General features: G+C 34.7%; 1 protein-coding gene across 4 annotated transcripts in view; it reads left to right on the top strand.

The window, feature by feature from the left end:
- The window catches only part of POT1 (protection of telomeres 1), a 115,686-nt gene that overhangs the window by 60,319 nt on the left and 34,900 nt on the right, over positions 1-20,467 (top strand). For all 4 annotated transcript variants that reach the window (XM_072652840.1, XM_072652841.1, XM_072652842.1 and 1 more), the window contains 2 exons: positions 9,517-9,647; positions 17,566-17,856. In XM_072652840.1, the coding sequence (XP_072508941.1) occupies positions 9,517-9,647; positions 17,566-17,856 (422 nt within the window). The remainder of the gene's footprint in view (positions 1-9,516; positions 9,648-17,565; positions 17,857-20,467) is intronic.

Consider the following 20,467-nt stretch of genomic DNA (forward strand, 5'->3'; position numbering starts at 1 on the left):
AAAAGAAACAAGTTTTGTGCAAAAATTTTCGGGGATTACGTAGGTGTGCTTGGTATCTCCCTAGAGGAGATATTGCCCTTTACCCTGTGCAGATTAGACATTGGGTACTGAACTCTTTAGATGGAATCTTTCTTTGTAATGGTGGGACATAGCCACTCTAGGGTACTGGCAAACTAAGCCTTCATGAGAAGAGAGCTGCCAGTCTGCTGCTTGTTTCCTTAGGACAAAAACAGACAGATTGTGGTGGGGAAGAGGGCTATTAGGGAGAGAAAATGTGCTGCTATTTGTTTTGAACCTCAGATTGGAAAGATTTTCCCATAGTTTAACTCCTTATTCAGTTCTTAATGCTGAGAGTAACATGGTACAATAGAAAGAAGAGTGGATTTGGATTTAGAGAACCTGAGCTCAGTGTGTCATTTACATCTCTGGGCTTCAGTAATTTCATCTGTAAAGTGAGGAGGAGAAATACATGGACTTTAGGTTTCTCCAGCTAGAAATATACCAAATTATGAACTTCTCCATTATCGCCTTTGGGCCTTATGGAGGATTGCTCCCTAAGTTAGATTCTACCCAGTAAAGAAGCAATGGCCTTTCTTGTTAGTTACAGTTGGTGAATTTTAGTGAAGAACTAAAAAGGTATTAAACCTGTGACTGGAAGAAAGACAAAATAAATGTGTATATGTTGCTGAAATCCCCTCTGAAAAGGGAGTAGTATTCTGATGAGAAGAATGTTAAGGTAGCCAGTTTAAGAGATTTTTTCTAGTGTAATTTTAATGACAGCCAAATTACAAACTTAAAAAGTTATGTGCCTAAAAATTGTATTACCGTCTCTGTCAATGCATGTTATTGGCCTTGGTTTTGTGTTGTATCATTTTCTTGTAGATTCACTGTGTGTTGTGTAGGGAAATACCAATGGATAGAATCATGAAAAAATATATATTTTACAATAGAAAATGAATACACACACATATGTAATTGTGGAAATTTACTTTTGGAATAAAAAAATTCAAGATCATAGTTGTAATTTATTATTTTGACCTTCACTGATACTGTCTAAAACTTATACTTCACTTTTCAATTAAGTACATTAGAAAATTCTCTTCAAATTTATGATGATGTGACCTGAGATGAAGGTTTAACTTTGTACTATTTATCTGAAAAGAGGGGCCAGGATTAGTAAAGTCAACAGCAATAGCAGCAGTAAGTGGTCATTTAAACAAGATCTTGGAACTATGTTTAATCTACTCATCAGAATATACCTATTTAAAGCATGTTAGTAGGACCTGTCTGTGTGGATGGAAAGAATGTCCTGGTCTCAGTATTTACTGAACCAAGAGATGTAGTTATATCTACTTGTACCCTCTTTTCTAGTTCCTGCTGACCTGGACTTACTGCTACCTCAGTAAGCCAGGAGAGGATTGATTATATAAGCATGTTTATAAGAGGTTATATTTGTTTACTTCAAGATTTGCAGTTTCTATACATTTTGTATCTATAACATATAATTTCCTTTGTACATTATCTAGTTTGGTTGTGTGCCAGACCGCCAGATTTAGAGTTAGAATCCTAGTACTGCAGTTTACCATTCTTCTAAGCTTGCTAAAACCCTTTCATCTGAAGCCATATTCCCTTATCTACAGTGAAGGGTTTGGACTAGATTATATCCAAGGTCCCATCTAGCTCTGAATCCTTTGATGGTATCATCAGGGAGAAGGGCAAGAGGGACCAACATGTCCTCAAATAGAAAAGATAACCTTAAAGGCTAGCTAAGAACTTACTGATTGGAAAATGACTATCCTAATGTTTTTATTCCAATCAGTGGCATGCTGTTACTCATGATCTTTTTCAGCTTTTTTAGAAGATAAGCAAAAGTGCAACCTTCAGTAACAGAAGTGTTAAAGGCTGGCAGGCTGGCAAGTAGTACTAGCAAGTATGAATAAGAGTATCCTTCTTATTTGCTTAAAGATGGTTAGCTAAGAAGAGAACAAAAGCTCACTGAAAAACCATCTCCAAGGAGTTTTGAGACAAACTCAGCTGGGTAAAACCCCAAACTGGCATTATAAGAAAGAATTTATAATTCCTTGAATAGTTATTTCTGCTCAGTTGGGGGGGGGGCATGATTAGGACCAAATTTAGTACTGATTGATAGTAGTTAGAGATTAGTGAGAAACATACAAATTCATACGTAGACTTTTGGGTTTATTTAAATTTTTTTGAGAATTTTGCTTTCCTTCTAAAGATGATAATTATTGACTAATAATTGCCTTTTTTTTTTTTTGGCTTTTCCCCCCAGTAGAAAGAGTACAGGCGTGTGCTTTGTGCTTTAAAAAGTTTTAAATTATTTGTTCTTTTGGAAGCCAAGTTAGTAACCTAGGCTCTTAGCATACAATGTTGGGTGTCAGTTTACCAAATATGCAAATGTTATATGTGTTAAAAGCTTCATGTATTTTAACTTTTAAAACCCATATCTGATAATAATAGCATAATATCTAACATTTACATGGCACTTTAGGATTTCATATATTATATCATTTGATTCTCACAGCAACATTATAAATTAAGGTCCTGTTATTATCCTCATTTTATAGATAAGGCTGAGTGACATGCACACCCACACTGCTAATAAATGTCCAAGTACTTCACTCTCTCCACTCTGTTACCTAACCAATTAAGGACACAGGTCACAAGAAGGTATCAGAAATATCAGCTTTTTTGGAGCTATCTTATTGGCAAAGTGCCACAATAAAAGAACTTTGCTGTGTCAAGTATTGTTCAATCTCATTTTAATACTTAACTTGAATAAATAAGATGTTTTGGAATTATACTTTTCTATCCTCAGTTTCTGATTTTCTTTCTGTTAAAAGGCTTTGTGCTTCTTGATTTCAATATCAAATTAAATGGTGATAAGATAATGGTTTCAGTGGTTAGTCCCATTTTCCCTGTATAAATGAATTTTTCACACTTCAGAAAATAATTTGAATAAAATTGTACTACTTAAAAACTTGTGGTATAAAGTTTAAAACTGTTTGAAAGAGATTTGACTCCTGAAAAGAAAACAAAATAGAACAGAAAAAAGCAGAGATATTCAGTAAAATGAGGTTAGAATCTTGGTGAAAATGTAGTGTTTAAAGAAAGTACTGTCAAATGTATATTACCTGTTGAAAATAAGAATGGAATAGTACTGACATTTGCTGGCACCATATAAAAGCAGCTGTCTGTTTAGAGAGAAAAACTTGTTTGCAAGAAAATACCTTTGAGTTAGGCCAGTTTGAAGGAAAACTAAGGCCTTGTGGAATTTTCCTTTTTTTTTCTGTTCTAACTTGGAAGAACAAGTTGAAGGATTAGAGATGTCAGAATCACTGCATCCAACATTGTTCTTTAATATATTAATTTTTTTTTTAATTTTATTTCATTTTTATCAGAGGATTAAGGTTAAAGTAAGCATCTAATTCAGGACTTGGTACCTTCAGGGAAATGATCAGAATCCCAGAAAGATAGAATAAGTGCAGAAGTCCTCTTGCTTCTCAGCTTTTGAGAGCCAAAATAGCTTGCAGCTTTCTATTGCCAAAGCTGTGGCTATAGAGATTCTCTGAGACCCTGAATCCTGAAAAGTTAAAACACCTGTGACCTAGACAATAGAAGAAATACCAGGTAGGATCATATATAACAAAACTGAGATTTTACTGTAGTTTATATCAGAAAAAGGCTTGGGGAAAGCTCAGATCAGGAACTTAGCTCTCATAGTTGAGCAAGCATGAATAGCTGGAGGCCAGGTTTTAATGAGAAATAGTTATTAGAGGAGAGCAAGTAGTCTCAATTAAAATAAACTCTCGCTTGTTTTCCTATCTAGTAAAAAAAGTAGAAGAAACACAGGTAAGTTTGGGAACTCACATTCATCTTCCACAGGAATTATATGTTTTCTTTAAGAAAAATAACTGCTTTTTTTTCCCTTATGAAAAAATTAGGGAAGATGTCTGATTGCTGCTAAATTTTTGTTTCTTCATACGACTGCTGAGACAATTCATTGAAGAACCATTTATGAAGTGTCTGCTGTATTCATGGTGTTCAGTGCTAAGGAGTCAGAAAGTCCTGTCTTCACTGAGCTAATAATCTAGCAAGACAGTATTATTCTTACATTATTAAGAACTAGTTAAAATTATATGCTTTGCCTAACCTGTTTAGGCAAGTTAGTATAATGTAATTAGGGTTTGGAATTAGTGTTGTATACTGAATACAGTCAGTCCTGTAAAAATTATATGTAAAGGCTACAACTTTCTATGTCCCTAACAAAACTAATATGATCCAGTGCATGGTTGGAAATCAGATTATGTGAATCTTTTAAAGGTCTTCTTATGGTTCCACTAGCTTTTCTAGAAAAAGAGCAGTTTGGCTGGACCATCAAGTAGTCCATTAAAATGAAGTAATTTATAATAATAATAATGATAATGATTTATATATGTATATGCATAATTTATAATAATAAGGATTCTGAATGGTGAAGTGAGGAAGACACATATTCCAGGGAAGGCTAGGCAAGCAGGAGAGAGAATATTAAATTCTAGGAACAGAAAGCAGGCCACTTGATCCGAAACAGAATATTAATAAGAAGAATGAGATGAAATAGGTCTAGAAAGGCATTGTAAGGAGTATCAAATGCCAAATTGAAATTTATATTTTACCTTAGGGAGAGTAAGATGATACTGAATATTCTTGAGCTGTGGTCAGACCTGTGCTAAAAGCACGAAGGATTGTTTAGTGTCTCTGTTGGAGAATGTTAGAGAAAATAGGAAGCAGGGAAACCAAGAGGCCTTCAAAGTGATCTAGTCATGAGGTGTGATGGGTACTTGGAATAGAGTAGTAGCTGTGTGGGTGGAGAGAAAGAGGGAAGATGAGAAAAATGTTATGACATAAAAATCTAAAGGGCTTGGCCACTAATTGGTTATAAGAGATGAGGGAGAGTGCAGAACTGAAGATATCTCCTAGGTTGTAACACTGAATGACTGGAAAGTTGATGAGTTCACCAAATGAAAGGATATAGAGTAAAGGAGAACCTAAGATAGGCTTTTGGGGGGATATCTGTTGTTAGTGGGCATGACATTGATGAAAATCCAGCAAAGGAGGCTAGGGAGTGGTCAGAGAACTAGGAGGAGAACTAGGAGAGAGCAGTGTCATGAAAACCTAGGGAAGTTAGAGAGGTGGTCAGTAATGTTAAATGCTGCAGAAAGGTCAAGAAGGATGGGATGGGGAAAGGCCATTAGATTTGTCAAATTAAGGGGTCACTGGAGGGAGCAGTTTTGATGAAGTCTGAATTCAGACTGGGAAGGACTTAGGAGAGTGAGTAGAAAAGTGGGGACACTGATTATAGATGGCTTTTTCAAGGAGGTTAGCCATTAAAGGGAGGAAAGATAAAGGATGATAGCTAAGAGAATAGTCAGATCAAGTGAGAGTTTTTTAAGTAAGGGGAAGACATAGACGTATTTTTAGGCAGAAGGAAAGCAGCAAATAGATAGTAGGGAGAGATTGAAGATATAATTAAAATCAGACACTTTTATTGTTCTGCTTATGTAGGTATGTGCCATTTTCCAGAATGGCTAGACTTCTGTATCATAGGAAAGACCTTGATCTTGAAAGCTCCTTGATAAATATTATTCTGATCATGTCAGACTGGCTATGTTTGGGGGTGGGTTAAGAAATGCTGATGTTAACCTATGCAGACACAAATTATACTTTTAGCCTCAATCTATGCAAAACATGTCAAATTTCTAATAGGTATAGGACCTAAAGAAAGTCTAGAGATATCCAACAGTTATTAGTGATAAATGAGCAAACTTCATAGCTAAAATTAGTCCCCAAATTCCAGTATAATTTATGAGACAAGCTAGTGAAGAAAACTATTTTCCTATGAAAAGTAATCAAATACAAAATACATAATATAAGTTGAATTTTGAAAAATATTTCCAAGTCTGCTAACTAATAAAGCATAAAAATATTACTTTATTCATATATGCTTTTTTATTTAAAAAAATACAGATTGCATTTTCTTCTCTCAGTATAGGATCATTTGAGATCTAGGAGGCATCTTAGAGGCCATCTCATCCAATCTACTCATTTTGAAGCTGAGGAAACTAATCCAAGGACATGTAGATAGTCAGTATGAGAAATGTAATTTGATTCTAGGTCCTCTGACTAGAGCCAATATTCTTAACAGCATACATGTTATTCCACTGCAGTGCTTGTAATGTCGGCCTTTCCAGAAGTACCCCAAACCAAACCCGGTGTCACTATACTTTTTATAATATTTTTTGTTATATAATAATTAGCTTATAATCAAAGTTCCTCTTGAACTCACAAAGGGAAGCTTAGTTACAGATCTCTTGAAAAAAATTCATCATGAGGTAATGTCACCTATAAATTGTTTCTCCAAAAAGAGCCCAAAACACAGAGAAACTTCATGCTTCACTTTTTTGTAAAACATTTAATAAGTTATACATTAGCCATGACTGTGGTTTTATATTTGGAAGAAAGAGACTTTATTGAGTTTCTTAGTTAAGCAATCACCTCACTTAAGATCAGATACTCATTTTAGTCCTTAAGTTTTATCATACCTCCTTGGCTGGGCATATCTCCCAAAGGCTCTACTTTCTCATATGGAAAAAGAGCCTAGTGATACCATGGTGAAAAAGTTTAAACTCCTATAATGTTCCTCTTTTCAATAGAGAAGGGTGACCATTTATGTAATTTTTGTAGCAATAAAAAATTTTAAATGACATTTGCAAATTTATTTTGCCCCCTCACTCCTCCCCCCCCCATTTCTTCAGAAAGGGAGCAAAGGGTGCTAGGAATACATATAAGTTTATAGACCATTTACAGACATCTACATATTTGCTGATATTGCAAATATGTTGATTTTTATTCATTGTCTAATTAATTGATGTTTTTGACTCTGTGAAGTAAGAGAAGGCTTCCAGCATGTTGTATAGATTCCCAATGGAAAACCTATGAAAAAAATATGGACATGATTTACAGAAGATGAAAAGGCATGGATAGGTTATGATCTGAATTAAAATATTGAAGTATAACTAAGGGGAGATTTTTCAAAAATATTTGAGAAAGTAAAAAAGAAAGAGGAAAGTCGAAGGGAATTAAGACAAGAGAAATGGCTTACTAAATAAAATATTAATGAATCACTTCCTGGTGAGACAGAAAATTGTCTTGCAGAAACAACGGTATGTGCATAACCTAGGTAGAAAAAGGAAAATATCAGTAAAGAAGAAATAGAATTATTCTTAAAGTTCAACTGAGATATTTACAAAATTAAGCAAGTATTATATATGTCATACCACTAGTTATATTCAAGGTAAAAAGCTAGTTTCATGTGTGGCTCTAATTACTAATGGAATGCTTACATGAGCAGGCTGAGTCAAGTAATATTTCTAAGGGAGGACAGTCCAAAAAAGAGTCAAAATGAGTCACTCTACAAGAGGTACAAGAGCCTCCTTAATTAATTAGCTTTAATGTCTATGGACTTTGTTACTGTCGTCATTCTTTCAACAGCTGTTTATTAGTGTCTACTCTATATGAAAACTCTTCACCTGAGGCTAATTAAAAATGTCCTTGTTTTAAAAGGGGGAACCAGAATGTGATGGAGTCTCCTTCCTCACGGCTTACATATTATGCAGAAGTATGTGGCATCATTGTATTTCTTTTAATTCCAAATATCTCACAAATTACTTTCAAATCTTAGAATGTAAGCTCCTTGAGAGAGGGAATTGATTTATTCTTTATAGCTAACAGTTCCTGGCACATACAGGAACTTAATAGATATTTGTTCACTTATTGAAACATTTTAATTTTTACTAAAGATAATCTTATGTTTTCTTCCTGATAACATGTAAGCTTCATGAGGACAGAGACTATTTCGTTTTGTGTTTGTATCCTAGGGAACTGGTACAGTGCTTAGATACAGTAGGTGAGTAGTAATTGCTAATTGAGTGATAGCACTTTTAATTTTCTTAATATTTTATTTTTCCCCAATTACATGTCAAAACAATTTTTAGCATTCGTTTTTACAAGATTTTGAGTTACAATTTTTTTCCTTCCTTCCCTCCTTTCCCCCTTCCTAAGATGGTAGGCAGTTTGATATAGATTATACATGTGTTATCATGTAAAACATTTCCATATTAGTCACGGTTGTGAAAGAAAAAACAGATCAAAAAGAAAAAAAAACATGAAAAAGAATAAAGTAAGTGAAAAAAGTATGCTTTGAGATATGTCTTCGGAGTCCATTAGTTCTTTATCAGGATGTGGATAGCATTTTCCTCCATGTCCTTTGTACTTGTCTTGGATCGTGTTGCTGAGAAGAGCTGAGTCATAGTTGATCCTCACACAGTGTTGCCAATACTGTGTACAATGTTTTCCTGATTCTGCTCATTTCAGTTTGCATAAGTTCATACAGGTTTTTCCAGGTTTTTTCTGAAATCTGCCTGTTCATCATTTCTTATTTTATGGTATCCCATTACATTAATCTGCCACAGCTTGTCCAGCCAGTCCCCAATTGATGTATCTCCCCTCAATTTCCAATATTTTGCCACCACGAAATGGCTGCTATAAATATTTTTACACATGCAGGTCCTTTTCCTTTTTTTTATGATCTCTTTGGGATGCAGACCTCTACTAGTGATATTGTTGAATCTCAGAGGGTATGCACAGTTTGGTTGCCCTTTGGGCCTAGTTATAAATTGCTCTCCAGAATGGTTGGATCAGTTCACAACTCCACCAATAGCACATTAGTGCCCCAATTTTCCCACGTCCTCTCCAACATGTCATTGTCCTTTTTTGTCACATTAGCCAATATGATTGGTGTGAGGTGGTACCTCAGAGTTGTTTTAATTTGCATTTCTCTAACCAAAAATGATTTAGAGCTCTTCTTCATATGCCTATGGATATCTTTGCTTTCTTCATCTGAAAACTGCCTGTTCATTATCCTTTGACCATTTATCAGTTGGTAAATGACTTATATTTTTGTAAATTTGACTCAGTTTTCTATATATGAGAAATGAGCTCTTTATCAGACACTTAGTGTAAATGTTGCTTGCCAGATTTCTGCTTTCTTTTTAATGTTGATTTCATTGATGTTGTTTGTGCAAAAGCTTTTTTATTTAAAATAATCAAAATTAGCTTGTTTACGTTTCACAATGTTCTGTATCTCTTGTTTGGTCATAGTTTCTTCTCCATGGATCTGAAAGTTGAACTATTCCATGCTCTTCTAATTCACTTATGGTGTCACTCTGTATGTCTAAATCGTATACATATTTTGACCTTATCTTCATATATGGTGTGAGAGGTTGTTCTATACCCAGTTTGTGCACTTTTGTTTTCCAGTTTTCCCAGCAGTTTTTGTTAAATAGTTCTTATCCCAAAGTCTGGGGTCTTTGGGTTTATGCACTTTTTATTTTAAAAGTTTTTTATGACAACAAAAGTCAAATTGTATTAATTTTGTAAATTTATATTTTTCAGATTATTGCTCAGTTGTAAGTATTATGGACCAGTCCAATACCAAGTTAACCTGTCTGCTTTTTAGTGTAAATCTTGATACACTTCCAGTAATCTACAAAATTGGAGACATTGTTCGTTTTCATAGACTCAAGGTACAATTTTTACTTCATAATGCATAATAACTATTACAGATATTTGACTATTGTTTGCCAAACCCAGTAAATGCTAATTATATGCTTCAGTATGAACTGAAAGCTGTAATAAACGAGGTAGAAGAAATATTAAAGAAATAGCATCTATCTCTCAACAAGTATTGCTGCAGTGTGCCACAAACTGTGCTACATACTGAGGATGCATATAAAAGGATGAAACAATCATTCACAACTTAGAATCTAATGAAGGAGATAAGTATCTGTAAAATATATATAGCATAAACTTAATAAATACATCTATCTGTCTGTACAAAGTGTGGTGGGATTAATCTAGGGCTAAGGTTTAGCTAGAGACAAGCAGTGATATGGCAAAGGGATAAGTGATTCAAGAGCAGAGGAAGGTATAAAGTTAAAAGGAAAGTTATAGAGTTGAAATCTAGCTAACAGGTTGAGTTTGGATACAGTAGAAAGTGAAGTCAGAGCAAGGTTAATGTCTGAGAAGGTATTGAGGGTTAGAAAGATCAGAGGTATGGGAAGGATGAAATATAAGTAGAGGTAGAATTATAAGAGAGAGTCATAGTGGAAACTTGTGGATAGTGGTGACTAAGGATGTAACTGTCCCTCTGTGGGTGTAAGATAAGAGCAAAAGAAGAGGCCATAACACTTAAGGAGTTTGAGGAAATGGGAGTTTAGGAAGTTTAAGAAAACATCTACTTGAATATTAAGGTGCCCTTTTACTTTAAGTGCTTCTCTCAACTCCTGCCCAGTTAAGAACAGGAATTCAGAAGGAGAAAGAAGATGCTAAATCAGATGCTAAACTTGTTGAGAAGGGTCAAAGAATGACCAGAGGTTTGGTTTACTACAAGTACTGTAATTTTGTTTAGGTGGAAAGTTTTCACTGCTTTCAAGGAACTCACAACATAATAATCTCTTTCATAAACATTTCTTTCAAGTCTGCTCAACGGTTCATAAAAATATAAAAGACAAAAGTAATTTTAAGTTAAACTGTAATACAAATGTAGAATACAAGTACACAGTGCTCTTTGAGGTCTTGGGTGGAAGATGTCATTCCTGAATGACTTATTCACTAGAGTGTTAACATTTGATTTGGGACTTGAAGGATGAGTTTCTGGTGTCACCAGACAAAAGGAGAAAGGCATTCCGGGGGAAATGGTGTAAACAAAGGCTCAGATCTGAGCAACAGGAGATATTTCTGGAGTACAATTATTAGCAAGTAGTCTAGTTGTACTGTATGTCTCTTTAGAATATGAAATAAGGCAATGTAGCTGAGTAATTAAACGTAAGACTAGAAATGCAGGCTTACAACAGATTTCAAGAGACTTTGAATGCTAAGGAGTTTATTCTGGATTTTGGTAAATAATAAGGATATCCTGGGAGAGTTTTGGGCAGAGGATTTAGATACTCTTATCTTTGGAGAAAGGATATTATTTTCCATTGTAGAGAATAGAAATTGTGGGCAGTAAGATTAGGTAAGAAGGTAGTGTTGTACTCTTCTTAGCACATAGTAATGAGGGTTGGTACTAAGGTCCTGTCAATGAGAGTAGAAATAGTTAAATAACCATTTATTTAAAAATAAAGAGTAATCATAAGATTTGAAGTTAAAATGGTTTTAGTTATCTCCTAGTCCATCCTTGTTTTATTGACTAAAAATTTGCCTTGAGAATTTTTTTTTCTGAGTTTTAAGCTAAGTAGCAGAAGATAAAAGTACTTTCTCCAGAGTTACTAATGATCTCTTAATTGCCAAATCCAGTGGCCTTTTCTAAGCTTTCATACTTGACATCTCTACAGTATTTGATGCACAGCTGACCACCCTGTCATTCTGAGTTATTCTCTTCCTTTTGTTTTTTCATGACACCACTCTCTTTTCTTTCTTTTGCCTTCCCGATCTATTCTTCCCAGGCTCCTTTGCTTTATCATTGGCCATTTGTCTACTCCATGAAGCTGTGTTCTCCACTTTTCTTCTTTCTCTATACTTTTCCTAAATTCTGTCAGTGAATTCATTACTTTCTATTATAACAAAGTCTCAGATGACTCCTTGTTAATATAGGTCCAGTGTTGTAAATGGGATACTCCAGTGCCTGATGTGACATTCTATAAACTAGTGAAGGAAATAGATATTGAAAGATTAGGGAGGTAGCTCTGGGAGAGTGTAGTGTCCTAGAATCCTCACAAAAAAAAGAGGATAAATAGATTTAGATAAATAGATTTTTCTATTTATATAAATAGATTAAAAGATTTTTCAGTAATTTCAGAATCCACTCAAGGTGGCAGAGGGCTGAGAAAAAGACAAACTAAGTAATGAATTGCCTTGTGGCAAATTCTCTGGTAAATGGCATTTCATTTTTGTATCCCCAAAAGCTTTTCTAGTTCTTATCTAACTTTTGTTTTTTTGAATAGATTAGAATCACCCTGGTTTTTAAGCTACTTAGAAAAATGTCATCATAGAAATGAATTATTATTGATTGTAACAGTACTAAAATAATTGACATTTACCTTGTGCTTTAAGTCAGTGAGCTGATCAACTGGTAATATACTCATTTAATAATGAAAAAAAATAAGTTAGGGAGGGTAAATTAGTTAACTAAAATTATAACATAAGCAGAGCCAGATATAGAACCAAATTCTGTTTGGTTCAGTTGCTCTTTAAGGCAGTATTCTACACACTTGACCCCGTAAAGTTTTCTATTTGTCTTGGACTTTCTTTCTCACTCTTTACTTTTTTTCTTGTTTTATCTATTATGGTTTTGTATGGTGTGAGTGTGTGATGCACAGTGTCACTCAAATGCGTTCAGTGCCAATCATCCTAATAGCCACTCCTCTCTTATATTGCCTCATCTCAATTTTTTCTTTTTGTTTAAAGGCAGATTAGGGGATACACTCTAGAATATGCTCAATAATTAGCAAAATTACTGAAACTGTTTTTGTAATTGGCTTGTCCCTTACCCTGGTCTAAACAGGGGAAACATTTTCTCCCATGATCTAGCCTCCCTCTATGTCTTAAATCAAGCACTTACAGGCATAGGCTAAATCACAGCTAATGCCTGTGTTATAGTTCATTAGCTATATCAAGTAATATAGAAATGCACATGGACATTCAAACAAGTTTTAGAAGGATGCAAAACTCACTCCTTTCTCTCCTATATTCCTCTCAATGGTCTTAGAGACTTGGGGTAAAGGACAATACTTAAGATAAAGATTAAAGATTAAACTCCAGGTAGAAATTTTTCCCAGGGTAGCTAGATGACTCAGGGGATAGAGCTCTGGACCTGGAGTCAGGAAAACCTGAGTTCAAATCATTCCTCAGACACCTACCAGCTGTGTGACCTTGGACAAGTAATTTAACCTCTGTTTGCCTTAATCCACTGGAGAGGGAAATAGCAAATCACTGAGAGAAATGATTATTTTCTTTTATATTAACAACCAATTATGAAATTAGGATTAAGGCTTTTTTCTGTTTTATTTCCTCATTCAGGGACTAGCCCCTGCAGTCCATTCAATCAGTCTCTGAAGGGCGTGACTGATAGATGAGATTGTCCAAATCCTTGGTGAGCTTGCTCTTCTATCTTGAGTGGGACCCCACCCAACTAGGAGACCTTACTTCTGTTTATGATATAAATAGAATCTAACCTAGGTGAATTCCAGCCCCAAAGCATTAGGGCCTTGCATTGTAACCCTCTATTGGAATAACCTAGCTCATGAAAGAGAAGACCAACCAGATTGGTTTGTCCAGATTGTTGGAGGTGGCTGAGTCTCATGATCAAGCCAAGTTCTCTGCAGGAAGAGCTAATGACTTTTAGCCCACCTCCTTATTAATATGCCCACAGTCTCATTAATTATTCACCAGACAGGGTTGATTTCTTCTGACAGGGCATCATTCCCTTTCAAAAAAAAATATTCAAGGCATTCAGTGTCTCCATTAAGTTTCTTTGGTTACTGAGAGAAACCATTGACTGTCAATTTATTATCAGCTAGTCTAATAAATTGATAGTTAATTACCCAGAAACTCTGGTTCTTGGGTTTTTCATTTGTCTCACCACTCTAGTATCTTTGCCAAGAAAGCCCCATGGAGGGTAGAGTCAGATATGACACAACAATTGAACAACAACAAGAAATTTTTCTAGAACTGTTCTCAGGGAAAGCAGAGGAGAGAAAAGAACCATTGCCTAGACTTGACTGTCATTAATTGCCACAAGTCCTGGTTCAAGTTACTTTCATCTCCAGAGTATCTTCTCTTGTCACTCTCATGTAAACACCATTATTTGTCTCACTATTGCTTTTATGAAGTCATTTACATGATACCCCAAAGCTTGGGTAAAATCTCTTCATCAAGGCCATTGAAACCTCAGAACGAAGTGAGCCTTCCTACATACCCTTTAGTAGTTGAACTCAGGCATTCTTCTCTATCATCCTAGTAAGACACTTGAAAGTCTTTCTGCTCTTTTCATTCAGCATCAGTTCATATAAGTCCTTCCAGGCCTCTCTGAAGTCTTCCTACTCATCATTTCTTATAGCACAATAGTATTCCATTACATTCATATACCAGAACTTGTTCAGCCATTCCCCAGTTGATGGGCATCCTCTCAATTTCCAGTTCTTGACCATCACAAAGAATGCTGCTATAAATATTTTTGGACATGTGAGACCTTTTCCCATTTTTACAATCTCTTTGGGATACAGTCCTAGAAGCAATATTGCTGGGTCAAAGGGTATGCACATTTTTGTAGCCCTTTGGGCATAGTTCCAGATTGCTCTCCAGAATGGTTGGATTAAGGGAAATATTATTGAAAAAATATATACACACACATTCATTCACACACACATATAAATCAAAATAGCCAAAAGTAATTCAAAGCCATACTTAGTGGCTGGTCAAGGGGGGTAATTCCCATTATTTGTGCCAAAGCATATAATTATGAAAGAATGAATCTGGTTTCCTTGGGTAAGATATAATCTGATAATAAAGGTAGTTTCATATTAAGGAACTCTAAAAGTAAATTGAGTAATGGTATTGTGCCAATGTGTATAAGCATGATGGCTTTGAAAAAGATTTCACTTTGCATGTTTAAGAAGATGCCAGGAGAGTAAAAAGGTAAAACCTGGCGTAAAGATATCCAAAGTCAGGTTAGCAACGAGAGAAAAAAAGAGGCATGAAGTGACTCTAAAATGTATTTCTGTATACATACTCTATATACATTTCTGTGTACATACTGTCCAGAGAAATCCAATCCGGCACAATGTTATTAAGCACTCTTGTGTTCAGGTCACTATGCCAAGCGTTGGGGATACACAGACAAGACATAAAATGGTCCCTGGCATCAGAGAACTTTCTTACTCATGGGAGGTTTGCCAAATTTGAGATGCGTACACACACACACACGCACGCACAAACACACACACACGAATGGTACTTTGAGAAGGGGTAGAGAGCATTCCCCCTTTCTCTGATATGAAGAATCATATTTCATAGATCTTTTTCAGGACTGCAACAAAGGTTACCACTACTATCATTGCATGTCTTAATTATGACATGCTTAATTTCATAGTCCAAGGATCTGTGATTTTGTTGGTATGGATTTTTGCCTCCACCCAAACAAATCATAAACCTTCTTTGCTTCAGTACACTGTGTCAGTGAATTGCTATTTCTGAAGAAAACTAATTCTTGGTGGCCAGTGTTCTTGTGATGAATCCCTCACAAGTTCTTTGAGTTGGTCCTTTGACCACAAATGTATATGGGTGAACTATTCTATGCCTTTAGTTCCTTACCTCTCTGTAAAGAGTGCAATTTATCATCTATTTTTCATGGACCATTGATCATTCCAATTAATCTAAGTTAAGTGGGCCTTTACTTTTTTTATGTTGTAGTTACTGTACATGTTGTACCCATTTCTTCTTATGTTCTGCATCTGTTCACAAGTTATCTTTATTATTCCTTTCTCTGAATTCTTCATATTTATCATATTCTTGTGGTGAAATAAATCTATATGCCACAATTCTTTCAAACATCTCCTAATCAATGAGTACCATCTTTGTTTGTTTAACCTTGAAATAGAGTGTTTTTCTTATTATTAATAAGCTTTTATTTTCTCTCTCCAATCTCCCACCTCACTTGAAGAAAGAAAAGAAAAACAAAACTTGTGTAACAAATGTATATAATCAAGTAAAAAGCATTCTCACATATCTGATCTATATCCTGTATCCATCATCCTCTCTGTCAGAAGGAGGGTAGCATATTTCATCATTGTTTTTGGAATTGTTTTTAGTCATTTCATTGATTATAGTTCTTAAGTTTTAAAAATTTCTTTGTCTTTACAGTGTTGTTATTATATAAGTTGTTCTGGATTTGCTTACTTCTCTATGCATCTATTCATCCATTCATACATTTCCAGGCTTCTTTGAAACAATCAACAACATTATTTTTTTATCATACAATAGTATTTCATTATGTTTATGTATTAGAGCTTGTTTAGACATTAACCAACTGATGTTGTCTTTTGCTCCCTTATTTTTCAGTTCTGTGCCATTACAAAAAGAGCTACTTAACATATTTTTGTTCATAAGAGTCCTTTTCTTCTTTCTTTGGTTTCATTGGGTTTATATCTAGTGTAGGCATCATTGGGCCAGCGGGTATGCAGAATGTAGTCTTTTATTTTGTTTTTCCAGGGTCGAAGAGGGATAGTTCCAAATTTCTTTCTGGAATAGCTAGATCAATCGTAGTTAATATCAGTAGTGCATTAATATGACTGTTTTCCCAAAGCCCCTCTAACATTTGTTATTTTCCTTTTTTATTATCTTTGTCACTCTGATGGGTATGAGGTGGGACCTTAGAGTTGCTTTATTTTATGTTTCTCTACTTATTTGTGATCTGAAGCATTTTTTTTTCATATTGGCAGTTGGTAGTTTAGATGTCCTCCTTTGAATACTGAGATTAATTCTTTTCAGCATTAAACATTATGGAACATTTTAAGGGATTTTTAGAAGATTGTAACAACAATTAACCTTCAGGTTAGTCTTCAGTTACTAATTTGCATCAGTAATCAAGTGCTCAGTGCATATTTTCTGTGCCAGATTTACCTTTTGTTTCTGAGAAATACCAAAGTAGCTATCATTGTCTGCTGAAATAATATAGTGGTCATATGTATAATACTGGCCCCCATCACCCTTTTAGGAGCTCCTGGGCTTAGTGTATATACTTATCTCATTTATTGGTGCTAGAAACCTAAAGAAAATTAAATATTTCAAGGTGGCCACTTACTAGGGTACACATACTAGGAATTCCTGGTAGACAAAACTGAACAAGGATTGCAGAATATTGGGAAGTGGAACATAATATGTCATGTGGAAAACTATCAGCTAGAAGTAGGAAGGATCTACAACATGGACTATTATATTTGAACACTGAAAGTAAAAGGATTAATAATTGAGGGGAAGGCAACTTCTATGTAAGGGTATGGTTAATTCAAAGCATGATCATGAAAGATACCATGTTGTAATGAAGGAGTGCTGGACTTGGAGTTAGGAGTGATGTGGTATTGAATCTCACTTCTAGCTAGCTCTGTGGTTATGTTCAAGGCAATGTCTTTGAGTGTCAGTTTCCTTATCATAAGAGTGGGAAATAAAACCTATGTTACCTGTGTCTTAGGGCTGTTGTATAAATCAAATTAAATTGTGTATGTGTGTGTGTCTTTTTATTAACTGTATTTCCAGTGCTTAGTAGTTGCTTAAATGTTTATTGGATTGGTGCTTTCAAAATCTTAAAGCCCTATATGAACATAAGATGTTTTTATTTTATTCATAATCTTTCATTTGTTTAAACCATCTAAAGAACCTCATCTCTAAAATCATTTCTACATAAATGATTCTCTGTCCAACTAAGCTGTTTTTCCCTCCTCCTTTCAGATACAGCAATATAAAAATGAAATTCAAGGTCTTACTACCGTTGGATTTTCATCTCTTACATTTGAGGGAACTTTGGGAACTCCAGTAATTCCTCGTACTTCAAGTAAAATATATACTTTCACAACAGATGACCAGAAAACAATAGAAGCATTGCGTATTTGGGCAGCTAATCATATTTCCTCCTCTGGGGCATTAATAAAATTGTCTGATGTAAAGGCGATGCAATTTTTTGACTTGACTTGTGAACTTGTAGGGAAAGCAGAAGTAGATGGATCTTCAGTTCTTCTAAAGGTAGGTGTCACGTTATAAGTAGTTAAGGTTATTATTAGTTTAGGATAGGCGTCTAATTTTTCAGAGTTCATTTTGTTTCTGGTGAAATATACCTGCTTACTATTTTTTTAATTACATTTTAATGTGAAGTAATTATAGGAACTTTAAAAAAAATTAAGTTTTAATTCAGCTAAATTCATGTAGAATGGATGTTAAGACCTAGCCATTGTAGTATTAGTCTAACACTTTCTGTGTAGGTGAAAATACTGTTGTTTATTACTTGAATTAATATAAATATGTTGATGGATTTAAAGTAGTTTTTCTCAGAATATTGTGTCCCTAAGGATTTTTTTTTCTTTTGATAATAAAGTTTTTATAATGGTACTGATAGAACTAGACCTGTGATTTCACTGATTTAGGAAACTACCAGATGAGGAAACATCTAAACAATACAAGTCAGCACCTTCTCTATGGTTTATATGCTTAGAGTTGCCTAGAGCACTGACAGGTTAGTGAGTCACAAGACCAGTAAACTTGTCAAAGTTGGGGCTTGAAATTCTCTTATTCACTATCCCACATTACTTCTGGTCATTCAATGACTAGTAATTTTATAATAAAATAGTAAATGTATTTAAGTAATATCAGTCAACAAATAGAAATAACTTGAATTTATATATTCTGTCGTTTTCTCCTTTTCCTACATTTTAAACTCATTATTAACTGATGGTCTGAAATGATCATTTATAACCAAGGTTTTGATGGCTTCATGACCTTTAAGAGATGCTTCATATCTAAAATTGTCTTTTTATAACTATGATTGGTGGTGCTTTGTTGGTATTGTGGTGTTATTCTCAGTTACATCTTTGACTGATATTTTAACTAATGATGTAAAATTTTGTTGTTTATTGATTGAAAGAAAATTGACTGGTCTTGAGCAAAATCATATTTGTCAGAATTGCACCTGACTAATATATGTTTATTTAAGGAAAATTTTCTTACTTTCAGAGTCTCATACCTGGCCTTTAAATAACATTTTTATATTCTTAATGTGATAATTGGTGAAATGCTCACCATCTGTCCAAATGAAGGGAGAAAATATAGCAGATTCATTTTGAAAGAGTTTTGTTAAATATGTACTTTGTATAAAACACTAGGAAAGAGGAGGCAGCATGGTATAACAGAAAGGGAGTCATTGAGTCAAGCGTCAGTTTTTGTCTCCATCCTCTACTACCTGTGTGAACTTGGACAAGATCCTTTATTTCTCTAGGCCTCAGTTTGCTCATCTATAAAATGAAGGGCTCGGATTAGATTACTTCAAAGGTACCTTCCAGTCTAAATTGATGATTTGACAAGTTTTGAATAAGATGTAGTTCCTTCCTCTAAAAGTACTTTATATTCTGGTATGGGGGTGAGGGAGAGGAATAAGACATATAATTAAAATAGGTCTTTAACAGTAGATAAATATAGGCAGCTAGATGGTACAATGGATAGGGCATTGGGCCTGGAATACCTGAGTTCAAACTTGGCCTCGGAAACTAATGTATGATCCTGGGTAAATCACTTAGCTGCTTTCTACCTCAGTTTTCTCAACTATAAAATGAAGATCCTAATAGCACCTACCTCTCAGGCCTGTTTTGACAGTCAAATGAGACAATATTTATAAATCACTTAGAAAAGTGCGTGGCTTATAATGGGAGCTTAACAGATGCTTCTCCTCCTTAAGTACAGTTCTTATGCCCACCCACCCTCCATTTTGCCTCTTAGTTCTGTCCTTAGTAACAAACTCAGAGTACCAAGTTTGAATCTGGCTTTGCCCTTTACCAACTGTGTAACAAATCCTTTAACTTCCCTAGACCTTGATCTCTTATATAAATTGAAGAGTTTCTAGCTTATAATCTGTGATCTAATATTCACACACACAAACACACACACACATCCATATAGGCACACATGCATGCCCCCTTTTCTTTGGGTTAAATATCCCTGGTTATTTTTAACAAATTTAAAATAGCAGGATCGTGAAGCCTTTAACCTAAATATTCACTAGTGGCCTTCTTTAAATATCACATCCAGAAATCAATTCAGTAAGCGTTTACTAAGTACTTACTATGTGCCAGACCCCACATAAAATAGTGGAGAAATGGAGACAGGATTGAAATCATCTTTGCGTACAAGAGGCTGGCATTCTTCCTGGGGGTTGAGGGGAGGGTAGATTACAAAGCACTTTCTTCACCTCCCGCTCCCCCAACGAGTTATCACCTTTTGATACATAGGGGGTACACCAGTACTTCCTTTCTTTTCTTTTTTCTTTTCAATTAAACAAGTATTTTCTTTTCCACCTCTATTTGAAAAAAAATGAAAGAGAAAGAAAAACATTTTTGCAATAAATGTGCATAGTCAAGTAAAACAAATTACTGCATTGAACATGTCCAAAAATATATGTTTCATTCTTTTTCTTGACACCCCTCTCTGCCAAGAGATTATAGGATGCCTCATCATTAGTCTTCTGGAATCCTGGTTGGTTATTGCACTGATCATTAATTTTGACCCAACATTCTAGAAATACAACTATCAAAATGATCTTTCTAAAACACATATTTAACCATTTAATTCACCTATAAAAAAATCAACT

The sequence above is a fragment of the Notamacropus eugenii genome, chromosome 3 (assembly GCF_028372415.1).
Source record: "Notamacropus eugenii isolate mMacEug1 chromosome 3, mMacEug1.pri_v2, whole genome shotgun sequence".
NCBI lineage: Eukaryota > Metazoa > Chordata > Mammalia > Diprotodontia > Macropodidae > Notamacropus > Notamacropus eugenii.